A 13182-nucleotide genomic window follows, 5' to 3' on the forward strand; every position below is an offset into this window, starting at 1 on the left:
CTACATCCAAAATTGACAGTTTTTTCCATTCCTTTTTAGTTAATTCAACCTTAGTTTTATTTTTAAAAAAGTCTGGGTTTTTTTAGGTTAAGTTATAGTAGTTTTTATTTTTGGCTATTATTTTTTATGACTGACCTTTTTACGACGGAGTTTTAGGGCCACGGTGAGGAAAAAAAATTCTGGCCAACGTGGCGAGATTAAAGTCGTCATGTCGACTTTAATCTCGTCATGACGAGAAAAAACTCGACACAAAGTTTCGAGAAAAAACTCGTCTTGTCGAGAATAAAGTCGAAATAAAGTTTCGAGATTAAAGTCGCAATGTTGCGCGCGAGCAAAAAAACTCATAAATTTACGAGATTATTGTGGAAGTGAGCAGCACGCAGAGCAGCAGGTGAACGCCGCGCAGCAGCAGAGCAGACCGACTAAACTTTGTTGAACAGGTGAGCTGAATGTTTATTGATAACGTTCCAAATGTCTGGAAGCTCATTTGTTTGATTTACAAGTTATTAAAGTTTTATTTATTGATGGTTGGTTTGCAGGATCACTGCAGCCCGATGAAGCCGTCATCGGGTGTCCCTGCAGCTGTTTGCTTGAATCCTTTCTTCCTCCACCAAAGACAAGATCTCTACGTTTGTGTGATGCTTCCATCTGAGGAGGAGAAGCACTTTTTGCCTTTTTCAACGTTGTAATGCTAATATAACAGACTATTTTCATTCATCTTTGTTTTTTAATGATCAAACGGGTCGCTTCTTCTGCAGGAGGGGGCGTATGTAACACTGTTTACTTCCGCATTGGTGATCGGATGACAGGTTCATGACGTAATGTGACAGATGAACTTCAGGTTATGTGAATGAAAGGGAGAATAAAGGCTGCAGCGATCCTCTACACCCAAACGTGTCTCTGAGCTCTTTATTTTACATATGAAACTCCGCTTTACCGACACCGAACCCCGGAAAGACTACTACACGGAAAATAATCTGATTTTGAGTCGCCAAAAGACTCAGAATCTCTGTTTTAAACCTATAATCCGGAAATAAAGCTTCACAAAAGGCTCCACATAGTTCATCTTCAAGCGATGCTCCGATAAACAGACAACTTCGGGGTTTTCTCCTTGTTAATCTATGACTTTTTTCCCGTAAATTTACGAGTTTTTATCTCCTAATAAAATTTCTTTTTTTTGGTGGCCATAAAACTCTGTCGTAAACTCTTAAATACAAAGCCACTAGCTCTCTAACATTAGCCATAACACTGAATACTCCTGAAAGACTCAGCTTCACTGCTCGCGCGCAACATTGCGACTTTAATCTCGAAACTTTATATCGACTTTTATCTCGACAGGACGAGTTTTTTCTCGAAACTTTGTGTCGAGTTTTTTCTCGTCATGACGAGATTAAAGTCGACATGACGACTTTAATCTCGTCATGTTGGCCAGAATTTTTTTTCCTCCCCGTGGCCCTAAAACTCCGTCGTACCTTTTTGTATATTCTGCAGAAATTTATTTCAGAATAAAATCAGGTAAACCGCCCTTTATTCTGAAGTCCATTACCGGAAGTCCCTCCCCTTCCTGCTCTCGACTGAAGTTCGTTCGCCCGACGGAGCTCTTCAGCCCCGCTGAACTTTTTAGCGTCTGTTTAAGCAAAAATGAGCGATAAAGGCCTATCAGACGAGGCGGTGACTGCAGCCTGCAAAGATGGAAACCCTATAACTAAGGTGAGGAAACTGTTATCCGTCTTTGAAGCGAATTTATTTAGCAGTTCGTTCGTTGTGACAACTTCATATTCGGCAAGCTAGCGAAATCAAGACTGGTCCACTTCGGAAAAGATCATTTGCCACGAAAGGCAGCTAATTGTCGAAAAATTGACAGTTTTTAAAGCGTATTTTAAAGGACAATAATTGATTTTTGGTCACCTTCATTAACAAAAACAGTCGAAAGTCAGTGAAAACCGCTGTTAGAAGCTAGCATATATATATTCCTGCGCTTGGGCTTGGGTGGCGCGAGGCGTTTTTAACGTGCGCAGACTCGAAGCTTTAAACACATTAAACTCATCTAGCTGGAAATGGGTGTGTCATGAGGATTAAGTTGAGTTAATATGCTGTTCAAAATTCGGGTTTTTAGGCAGAATTTTTTTTAACTACCTCAGTGTCTTGTGGCTTTGCGGAAAATTCTACAATCGTCTGCAATCTCCCAAAAAACAAGTCAGAACAGGCTTTCGGAGTCATAAGTGTTTTTTTTTCTTTTCTTTTAGCTGTCCTCTTACTCAACGGACACACAATTACACAGGCTAATTAATTCAGTCTCTTGTTTTTCCCCCCCACAACAGAAGCTGTCAAAATGTTCAGCTGGAGGTCCAAAAAACTGGAACTGTAGTCTTTAAATGGCAACAGTTACTTATGTCACAGCTGTCAATGTAAAACAAGCAGATAATATTAAACCTCATCTATTGTTTTTTAATCTTGAAAAATCCGCTCTGTTCATCCCTAGTGTGCTGTTTTTGCTTGTTTTTGTGGCATGTTTTTCATAATTTATGACGTTATAAAGAAAATTTAGTTTAAAATAGCATTTTTTTAAAGTATTTCTTTATTCCAATTTTTGTGAAACAGGCGCAGGCGAAAAATGCCATTTTAAAAAGAAACCGTATTTGTGATGTTACAAGCTTCCTGCTCTGCTCCATTCTGATGCATCCACTTGCAGACAAACAGATCCGTGTTGTACGTCTTTGTTTTCCTCGTCTGAGCTGAAATCTGGATCTCAACTGTTCAGCTGAATGGCTCCTGTATTGGTCGCCATTTTTCGTTGCAACAGCAATGTTAGTCTGGAGGTGTGATGATCTATGAGCTAACAGGAGAGCATGTAAACAGAGAGCTCTCAGTAATTGGTAGGGGAAGAGGGGTGGGGTTGCTCCGCGCCAACTGTCTTTCCCGGAATTCAAAGGCAAATTTCTAATGAACTCCTGCTGCTCTACAAAAACTATGTCCTAAGACTTTGTTGGGTTTTTTGTGCTTTAAAACAGCATAATTATAATTAAAATACCACTGGGAACGCTGTTACAATAAATCTGGCAGGAGTGGGACTGCAATGGAAATAATTCGTGTAAGATGTATTCCAGGGAGCATTGACCTACAGAAATAATCTGGCAAACACAGAGTTTGTGCTACTTGTGAATATTAAAAGGACATAGGCTACACTTAAGTTTATTCAACATTTACTTCAGTTTTTAAAGGGATGACTGGTAATAGTTTAAATATCCTCATATTTCCTTCAACTGTCAAAGTGGGACAGATGTCACGAGAAAGAGGAGCCCGCCAGCTATAGATAAAAAACACCCACTGTTCAAAAGAAAGAATGGAAGACAAGCTTCTGCCTGTTTTTGTAATTTGCAGGCTGATGGGTTGAATGAGGTTATGTCTTCTTGCATTAGTTTTGACTCCGTTTTTTTTTTTTTTTTTTTTGCAGAAGAAATGTATTTTGGTTTGTTGTCCATGTATGTTGCAAGACTTTGGAAAACTTCAGATTTACATTTTTCACACTCTGTTCATGTTACTACAATGGAGTTTTGGAGCCAGTTTACAAAACAACTTTTTTGAGAAAAACTGGTCAATTTACGAGATTTTTTTCACGTAAATTTACAAAAGAGAAAAAAGGCATAAATTAAATGGGAAAAACACCAAAGTTGTCTGTTTATTGGAGCCTTGGTTGAAGATGAAACATGTGGAGCATTTTTTAAAGTTTTATTTCCGGATAGGTTTCAGAAACAAAGAAATCCTAAACCAGATTGATCAAAATCCGATTGTTAGTGTAGTCGGCTTTCTGGGGTTTTGTGACGTTAAAGCAGAGTTTCACATGTAAAAGAAGGAGCTCAGAGACACGTTTGGGTGTAGAGGACCGCTGCTTTATTTTCCTTTTTATTCACATTCCCAGAATTCCATTTGTCACCTGACGTCATGAACCCGTCATGCGCAGAAGAAACACCAATGTGGAAGCTAAACAGTTACATACGCCCCTTCCTCCAGATGAAACGTCCCGTTTCAACATAAAACAATAAAGAGGAATGAAAATAGTCTTATTATATTAGCATTAGAACGTTGAAAGTGCCAAAAAGTGCTCCGTCTCAGACGGAAGCATCACACAGATTTAGGTCTTTGGTGGAGGATAGAAGTGGACAGCTGCAGGGATACCGATGTCTTCATCAGCGGCTGCAGAGATCCTGCAAGCCGCCTAATAATAAATAAAACATTAATAAATCATAAATCAAACAAATGAGCTTCCAAACATTTGTAACGTTATCAATAAACATTCAGCTCACCTGTTCCATTGAGTTTAGTCTGCTCTGCTGCGTGCTGTGCGGCGTTCACTTGCTGCTCTGTAAACTCACTTCAACTTCAATCTCGTAAATTTACAAGTTTTTTTTTTTTTGTGCCCCTAATACTGCGTCGTATGTTACATTCCATGTTTGCAGAGTTTTATTTTTCAATTGGAGCAGTTCATTCTTACAGATATTATTCTTGTGTGCACTGGGATCCTCCGAAGCACTGTGGTTTCGAATCGGGGCTCGGGTTTATGTCAGGCTGAGGAGTCACGATGACCTTTGAACTCGCTCCACACACTGTGCTGCTCATGTTTTGACTCACTGCTGTGGTCGTTTGCTCTCAGGTAAAAATCTGTTTGTGTTTTTTTTTTTTCTTCAGGATTTCATGATGCAGCAAACGATGCTGAGGGTGAAAGATCCGGTGAAATCTTTGGATTTTTACACCAGAATTCTTGGCATGACGTGAGTATTCGTTTCAGTAAAAGTGGGTGGTGCTACGGTGAGGTGTGTTAGAGGGGCAACAACAAAAAATAGACAGGCTTAGCAGGGCAGGGAATTTGTCAGCGGGGAAATGAGGAAATGGCACATAATTGAGCAACAGGAAAAGCCTGTCCGCCCGGTTGTGGAGGTAGGCCAGAGCGCTCCTCTTGCTTGCCAAGGAATTCTGACAAAATGTAATTTCTGCTCTGAATGTCTTCCAGACTCCTGCAGAAATTTGACTTCCCCTCCATGCGGTTTTCTCTCTTCTTCTTGGGTTATGAGGATAAGAAGGAGATCCCTACAGATGTGAAGGAAAAGACGGCCTGGACCTTCTCCAGGAGAGCCACCATCGAGCTGACGCAGTAAGGGGTTCTGTTCAGCTACTGAAGAGGTCCAGTCTCCACTGTAAAGGGCTTTCCATCCTCCTGTTACCTTTAATTTCTCATGTTGGTGAGGTACTGACATGTGGGCCTTAGAATGGAGACCTGCATCTGCTTTTTTCCCTCTAAAGATGACTGTAATACACATTCTAATCAGCTAATACTTCAGATATGTCCAATCCCAGCAGGAGTTCTTAGATAAAAGAGTGGGTTAGCATCTCCAGACGCACATTTTCTCCTGAAGTCTGGCAGTTTATGCTGATTATTTATGGGTTTGGGGTATTTTTTTTTAACACTTAAATCTACCAGAACAGCAATTAAAGAAATTCCCTGAAAGATGTCTTGTCAGTGGAAAAGCACTTGTTCTGTTTCAGTCAGAGCTCTGCAGACAGCTGGACTCAGAGTCACACCGTGGATTTACACACCCACCCTAATTATTTTCAATCTCCACAAAAAAAGGGTCATTTTCATTTCATCATCGTTAAACAAGACTGGACTTCTGTTTATTTGAAAAATTTGAAAGTTTTAGTTCTCTTTTTGCTATCCTGCTGCAAAATTATTCAATGAATTTGGCGACTAGATTAAAAACCACAACCACACGAAAACTGCCAGATTCTTTAACATTACATTTGTTTCCTTTTCTTTTCTTTGAAATAAGCCCCAAAGTGTTTCTTTAATATTTTTTAAATTGTTCCTGGAAAGCATAACAATGGAAATCTTGAGTATTTCTTTTGCAGATTTTCTTTAGTATATGGATATTTTATGTGTAAATAAATAAACTAAACTGAGATTTTGACTCAAATGACAGAATTCTCTGGTTTTATGTTTTAAAACAAGTTTTTTTTAATTTATTTTAAATGTTTCAAAGAGCTGCATCTATACATAAACCTCCAGAGTAACTGTGTGCTGTTTTAGTCACTGATTAGTGATGCATTATTATAGCTTTTTGCACACATCTCAATATTTTCAAACACTATTAACAGATAATGCATATTTAAAGCTCTGTGATTAAAGTACTAAAGCTAAAAATTTAATACAAAAAAAACTAAATAAACTCTAACCTGGTATATATATTTTAAATAATTCAGAGTAGTTTGACCTCCTGAAGAAAACCGTGTCAGATTTTGACTTTTGGACCAGCTTTTTTTGGAAATATAAACATTTTCAGCACTAAATGGAAGATTTTCATTTAAAAATGTCTGCATGTCGATAATCTTGAAGTGTTGTTTGTTTTTTGTTGTTTCAGTAACTGGGGGTCAGAAAATGAAGAGCAGCCGTATCACAATGGAAACTCTGATCCCCGAGGGTTTGGTAAATCCAGCTTTCTTGTCTTCATCTTGTGAGAAACGAAAAAGTTTTGGCTCTGGCTTCATCTGTCTTCCTGAAACCTCACAGGACACATTGGAATTGCAGTTCCTGATGTTTATGCAGCCTGCAAACTTTTTGAAGATCAAGGAGTCACATTTGTGAAAAAGCCAGATGATGGTGAGACTGAGAACGTTTCATTTTTCTTTTGAGGGATCTGCTCGCAACCAAACAATTGGAACATGCAAGTTTTAAAGTGACGCCGCCTCTTTTTCGATCCAAAAATGCCCCAAAAAAGTACAGCAGGTACAGGTGAAACTACAATAATCTATTCACGTGGCCCAGCAAACTATTTAATTTGGCCTCCAAACTGGAATAAATTGTATTGATAACTAAAAATCTTTATGAATCTTTTATTTTCTGGTGTCTCCCCATTGGTAATGCTCTACAAATACATTGACATTTGTTTAGGTGCAGAAAGGTATTCTTCATTCATGTAGCGTTGAAAGATTTTAATATTTTTATCGTTCATGTATGTTTTCCGAGTCCCGATCATTCCAGCAGCACACGAACGCAGCATTTCTCTAATTTGCGGTTTTCCCTGCGGGACATCCACCCATTGGTACAATTGAAAATGAGAACAAAAGTCACAGTTTTGACATAAAAACACTCAAATATTCTGTTTTATTTTATATATACACTTATTTTCAGTCAAAACTGAAGCGTGTTTTGTCCAAATTCCATGGAATTTCTTTCTGTTAAGAGGTGGAAAAACCAAGGTTATAAGAGTTTCGGATTTTTTTTATTAGTTTTAGTTTTTATTTCGTTTTGAATTTTTGTTTTTAAATTTATTTAGTTTTAATCTCGCTTCTTTTTCGGGGGAGGGCGGGCGGCAGGCTAGCTTGTAGGTAGTGTTGATTTGCGTTGTTGTGTGCGCTTTTTAAATGTACTTTTAGATTCGTAGGGTTTTTTCCCTTTGAGGAGCGTTCCACAAATTTGGTCTCCTGCTTCGACTACAAGGCACTTACTTTAGTTTTCTACGCTGTTATATTCAAAAAAGTCCCAAATTGGACTCTCCCGCTTTCTCCCAACTTTTAATGCAGCCATCACGCTCATGTAAATGTCTATGACAACGCTAGCCGGCAGTCTGTCTGACAGACATCATGTGACGTCACAGACAACGTGATGCCGTAGGGGTCAAATACACAGTAAAACTAGCAGCGTGAAGTAAATAGATTTCAACCCAAAAGACTTCTGTATTAACGAAAACGAAGTATTTTTTGGGGTTAATATTATTTAGTTTCAGTTCGTTTTATACACACAACAACTTATCTCCAGCAACTCATAGAACTGAAGAGCAGCAGCAGCTACAGCCTACGCTCTCAGGACACGGTCCTGCTCTCTGTGCCCAGAGTGCGCACAGAGATGGGAAAAAAGGCTTTTAGATTTGCTGCGGCACAGTTTTGGAATGAACTCCAGAAAGATTTTAAATTGAAAGAATTGATCTCCCTGGGCTCTTTTAAAAAACTTTTAAATGAACGTGAGACAAAGCTTTCAAATTGTAAATGCTTTATTTAAAACTGTCTTTTATGATTGAGTGTGAGTGTATATAAGTGTTGTGTGTTATTGTTGTGCTGCTGCCTCTTGGCCAGGACGCTCTTGAAAAAGAGATTTTTAATCTCAATGAGTTTTTATCCTGGTTAAATAAAGGTGAAATAAATAAAAATAAAAATAAACAGTTTTAGTTAGTTTTCATTTTTTTTAAAACTCTCGTTTTTATTTTTATTTCAGTTAACGAAAATGTTTTTTCAGTTCTAGTTTTAGTTTTTTCGTTCGTTTTCGTTAACTATAATAACCTTGGGAAAAACACGCCGCTGATCTGCTCCTGGTTCAGTCTTTGTTCAGTTTTAGAGCCCTTTGTGGCCCCCCCAGTCAAAAAGGCATAAAAGCTAATGATTCACACATTATTATGCAGTTTAGGAGAATATTTTTGGGTTATTTAATTGTTAAAACAATTTGATAAGCTAATTTTCAGCTTTTATTCAGTAAATACTTTAGTTTATGCTGTTGTTGACATCCAGCTTTGAATATTTATATTTAAGCTTTAATGAATCATTCCAAGTTTCAAATGCAGACTAAGATCCAATTATTCTGGAAAAGTTGGCGTTCTTATCCTCTCCCCCCCCCCCCTGTAGATTGTTAAGTGATATGTTTCTGTTGAAGCTGTGAACGGATTCTCTGTATTTGTAGGTAAAATGAAAGGCTTGGCCTTCATTCAGGACCCTGACGGTTACTGGATCGAGATCCTCAGTCCCAACAACATGGTGTCCATCACTTCATAAGCAGCTGACGGGGGGCCGGGGGTCTGCGGCTCGTCGGGGAGCGCGTCAGGAAACGCACATTAACCTCCACAGTGACATTCGGTGCGCCGCACAGGAAGCTCAGCGGACTCTCACCGCGCTTTTTCTGTAAACCCGTGGACCTGGTCTAAGGTGGTGCCGAGGCAAAGAGGCGGATGTTCAATAAACGTTCAAGCTACACCTTCCTGCATCTTTTTGTTTACGTGAACAGCTGTGAGAAACACAAATGACGGATGCTTGGAATCCAACTGTAGATCATAGCAGGTAAAGAGAATTTAAAATGCAAAGGAGTCATATTTTTGGATGAAAAATACAGTAAAATGTGGGCTTTAAGCCAACAAATATAAAAAATGACAGAAGTTAAAATGTGTAACAAGAAAAAAGTGCATTTAAATAAAGTTAGATGTCTGAAGGCTCCTAACTCTTTAGCTTCATTTCTACTGACCCGGCTCTCAGAACTCCAGAGTTGTTCTGTTGTGGTTCTTGTCTGAACGGTGACCCGTCCTGTCTGGACTGAAGTGACTCGCAGGACGGCCTCTGCCGCCGCAGGTGCATTTCTGCTAACCGGGACTGACGTTTTGCTGCACACGGGACGCCCTGGAGCAGGGATGTGCACCTGGAGGGGCCGGTGTGTCTGCATCATTTCCAGATATCCAAGCCCTACGCATGACTGATTACCTGGATCAGGTAGAACGCGCCACAGAGCAGGGTTGTTGGAAGACATGCAGGAATGCGCCCTCGAGGCCTGGAGTCGCCCATGCTGCTTCTTTAACAACTGCAAGAAACACAAATCTTCTAAAAAGAAAAAAATGTAAAAGCACCTTTAGTAATTAAATACTTTGAGAAGGGTTTCTTCAGTCACAGTGAGGCACATGTGTCAAACTCAGCCCCGCGGGAAATATTTGGCCCGCAGTGTAATTATAATTGGCTCACGAGATCACATCAAATGTGCATCACTGCTGCACTGCTATTACTACAAATCCCACAATGCTTTGCTAGTACATAATCGAGCAGTCGAAACCAGCAAGCGCTCCTTTTTTTTGTTGACAGTCGTGCTCCAGTCATCGGACAAATTAATGTCATCCTCCACAAAAATGGCCAAAGAGAAAGTTGGACAATAGGAGCTTTGAAGACGAGCCTGCTAAAATACTATGACTATACTATGCTATTACTTTAGGTTCTTTTGTTGTTGGCTTTGAAAAAGATTTACTTTTATAAAGGAACTCTGAAAGGAGACGGGGAAAGACGTACTTTATTTACTTATTTAAGTAGGAATAGAATGCCTTTTTATTTCAAATTTAATTTCTCGTGTTTGAAATATCAAGCTTTGGTTGTTCCAGATTCTGTGTTTAAGCAAAATTAAAGTTTGTTTCCATATGAAAAGGTTAAACATTACATATCAGTTGCAGGTAATTTTTCAATAAACATTGAGTTCCTGCAGTAAGGCATCTGGTACCTGCCAACATGTTTTTTATCATTTATTTTATTTTTAATTTAGTGTTTGGATCAATCCTCAATGAAGAGGGAGCTCGTTTGTGTTCTTCGTTGGTTACTAATAAAGTTTTGATAGGAGTCCGTTATTTTCTGAAGGACTACAAAAATGGCGGATTCAAGAACCTTAAAAATAATGTCTCAGAAAGTTGGACTTTCAATCAAACCACGATAAATAATTAAGGAACCAGCTAAAAGTCTTTTAGTAAATCCATTTGGAAAAAAAAGTTGAAAATCCTTTTCAAACTATAAGATGAGAACTTTGACAGCAAAGTCAGACGATATGACCAGAAGGAGAGGCGTTTAGACGTCTTTTACAAGAAAGTTTTTTAATCGTCAATTTGCAAAATGCTTTTTCACATTGCAAATTCAGAATTGAATACTTTCACTTTGAATTATGGGTAATTGTGTGTTTGTGGTACCGTGTCTCTTGTTTGTCTGTAGCATCCACCTTGGAGGTTGAAGGCTCTCATTCCTCCAGGTGGTGTTACCTGGAAGTTGAGTGATGACAACTGGACTTCAAATCTGCACCCTTGGCACATCCTCAGTCTAAGTGGGGCAGAGTTCAGTCCACATCCGTATCCTCCAAGTGAAAGGGTCACCCACATTCCTACAAATGACCGGCTCCTCAAAGGTAAACAAGGGGGAGACACCAGAGTGAAGCGCCTCTCCTCTTGTAGTCCCCCCTCACCCCTTCACAGGGTCTTTGGTGGTAGTTTTTGTCTTCCTACAAAAAACGGAATCCTATGATTAAAAAAAAACACCCCTGTTTAAGAAACTCTTATTTTCTTTCTTGTAAGAAATACTATTTTATCAGTTGAAAATAATCCTAATTTGAATAAACGTGTTTTGGTGACTGGATATTTTTCTTAAAATCAAACCATTTTTCTTAATTTTTTTTTTTTTTTTTTTCGTTTTAAGAAAATGTGCCAATGGGATACTGACTTATTTCTAAGGCGGCGTGTTTTTGCATAAATGAAAGGGCAGAACGGTAAATAGGACACAAATTGTGCGTCTGATATGAGATATGAAACACATTTGTGAATCTGATTCTGATACGGGGCAAAGCAAAGGGAGAACAACTTAAATGACTTTTTATCGGTCGATCGGCTAAAAGAGTAGCTTCAAACACTAAAACTGGAGCCAGTTAGTTGAAAGAGAAGAAGTTCTGACATTTCATTTCTGTCTGATGGAGGCAGAAGATGTCTGAAAATATTTAGAAAACGGTTCCAGACAAACATGGAAGCTTCCAAAGATGGAGGAGGATTGATGAAAAGCACATTTTCCCCCCCGTTTCTGGAAGATTCCAGCACCTGGATTAGCTCAGGAACCCTCAGTAGGCTCACTGCTGATGATTGCTGACAGTAAGAAACTGAGGGCATACTTAAAGGAGGTCCAGGATGCTGCCTGAGCCCGGGGGCCCGTGATCCTGCCGTGATCTAAACCCTACTGATGGACGACTGAGTCACGGACCGGAGGAGGAATCAGCAGCCGTCACCCGCCTCGCCACTGCTTCTTTCACGATCCACCAATCACAGGCGTCCAACCTCCACTTTTGTGTCTTCTGTCACCGATCAGCGAGGATGGAACCGTTTTCAATAGTTTCATCTATTTCTTCAGAAAGCTTGATGATTCTAGGACAAAATTTTCCCACAGAGCCCTAAACGGATCAGTGATTCAAACGTGGGATGATGTGAAAAATCTCAAAGTTTAGGTCCGTTCTGATGAAGATGCTGCTGCAGCGCGGCGGTCTGGTCTGTAAAGAGTTTTAAGAAGGATGAAAATATGTCCAAAAGTGTCTACATCTATGGAAACAGCTGGACCGCTTTGCTTTTTCGTCTAGATTTCTCCTGACTGCAGGTTTCTAGAGGAGATTTCAACGTTTATGGGAGAATTATTGTAAGAAATTAGCATAAATGAATATTTTAAATGGTAGTAAAAAAAGGTTCTGATTTAAAATAAGCAGTTTATTGTTTCTAAACTTATCAAAGAAAGAAAAAAGATAATTTCATTAAAAAATATACATTAGGGCCATGCAAGAGACAAGATTTTGTGTTCTACCACATTTGTTTTTTAAAAATACAAATAATCTTCTCTTTTTTTATGTTTAGCATAGTAGTAGTATCAATTTTAGGGATATTTTAAGTGTTGAAATTATTAATTTAATAATGAACGTTACTGTTCCCTTACTGCAAAGGTGTGAATTTGGTTAACATGTAAAATTTACAAAATAAAAGTTTTTGAACACTGAAACCACATCTGCAGCGTCTGTGAGGAACTGGATAAACAAACCCGTGTGAAAAATATTCACTTTTTATTTTTAGTATTTGCTTTATAAAAAAATTCCTGGAGTTTTTTCAGATTCAGAATTTATCTGAGGATGAATTCGTTCAGAATTGGAAATATAAGTTTTCAAGCTTTTTTTTAAACTTAATAAGTAAACTTTCTTTATTTATTCCAGATTATCTTTTTACAGCTGTATAAGATTCTTCTCCAGAATTAAACATGAAGTTGGAAGTCTTTCTCTCTTTTTTTTTTTACTTCTATAGGAGCTTAATTTTTTCTTTTTTACATTTAAAAAACAAAAATTCAAGTGAAACAAGGGAAATCAATCTGATAAACATTTAAACTAAAGTTCAATTTGGAAAAATCTATTCTTGTACAGACATGAAATTAATCGAATCAAAAATGTATGAATATGAAGTTTTAATTGGCCTTTAGGACCTAAAAAAAACAATAGAAAACTCAATGGATGACTTTCCAGCAGAAGTGACCTACAGGAATTGTGCCGGGATCAGACGATGCAGCTGTTTTCTCAGAAGAACTTTATTTCAAAGTGTTTCCATTAGTTCGGCTCAT

At 38.5% G+C, this 13182-nt stretch overlaps 1 protein-coding gene and 1 long non-coding RNA gene across 2 annotated transcripts; both read left to right on the forward strand.

Annotated features, from left to right (window-relative positions):
• The first annotated feature begins 140 nt into the window (after positions 1 to 140).
• Positions 141 to 893, forward strand: LOC144991027 (uncharacterized). The gene is made up of 2 exons (XR_013654938.1): positions 141 to 440; positions 540 to 893. It is a non-coding gene; the product is annotated as an uncharacterized LOC144991027 (long non-coding RNA).
• A 349-nt stretch (positions 894 to 1242) lies between these two features.
• On the forward strand, positions 1243 to 9253 carry glo1 (glyoxalase 1). The gene is made up of 6 exons (XM_004067472.5): positions 1243 to 1710; positions 4687 to 4769; positions 5009 to 5149; positions 6414 to 6478; positions 6563 to 6652; positions 8723 to 9253. The coding sequence occupies exons 1-6, from the start codon at positions 1642 to 1644 to the stop codon at positions 8812 to 8814; spliced, it is 540 nt and encodes a 179-aa protein (XP_004067520.1). The 5' UTR covers positions 1243 to 1641; the 3' UTR covers positions 8815 to 9253.
• Positions 9254 to 13182: the final 3929 nt, after the last annotated feature.

The sequence above is a fragment of the Oryzias latipes genome, chromosome 3, assembly GCF_053564925.1.
Source record: "Oryzias latipes strain Hd-rR chromosome 3, Olatipes_Hd-rR_3.1".
Taxonomy (NCBI): Eukaryota; Metazoa; Chordata; class Actinopteri; order Beloniformes; family Adrianichthyidae; genus Oryzias; species Oryzias latipes.

Excerpts from the sequence above, each read along its gene's own strand:
- glo1 (XM_004067472.5), top strand. The coding sequence starts at position 1,642 with ATGAGCGATAAAGGCCTATCAGACGAGGCGGTGACTGCAGCCTGCAAA. Across the intron at positions 4,770-5,008 it reads ACCAGAATTCTTGGCATGAC|ACTCCTGCAGAAATTTGACT; the intron begins GTGAGTATTCGT and ends AATGTCTTCCAG. Across the intron at positions 6,479-6,562 it reads CTCTGATCCCCGAGGGTTTG|GACACATTGGAATTGCAGTT; the intron begins GTAAATCCAGCT and ends GAAACCTCACAG.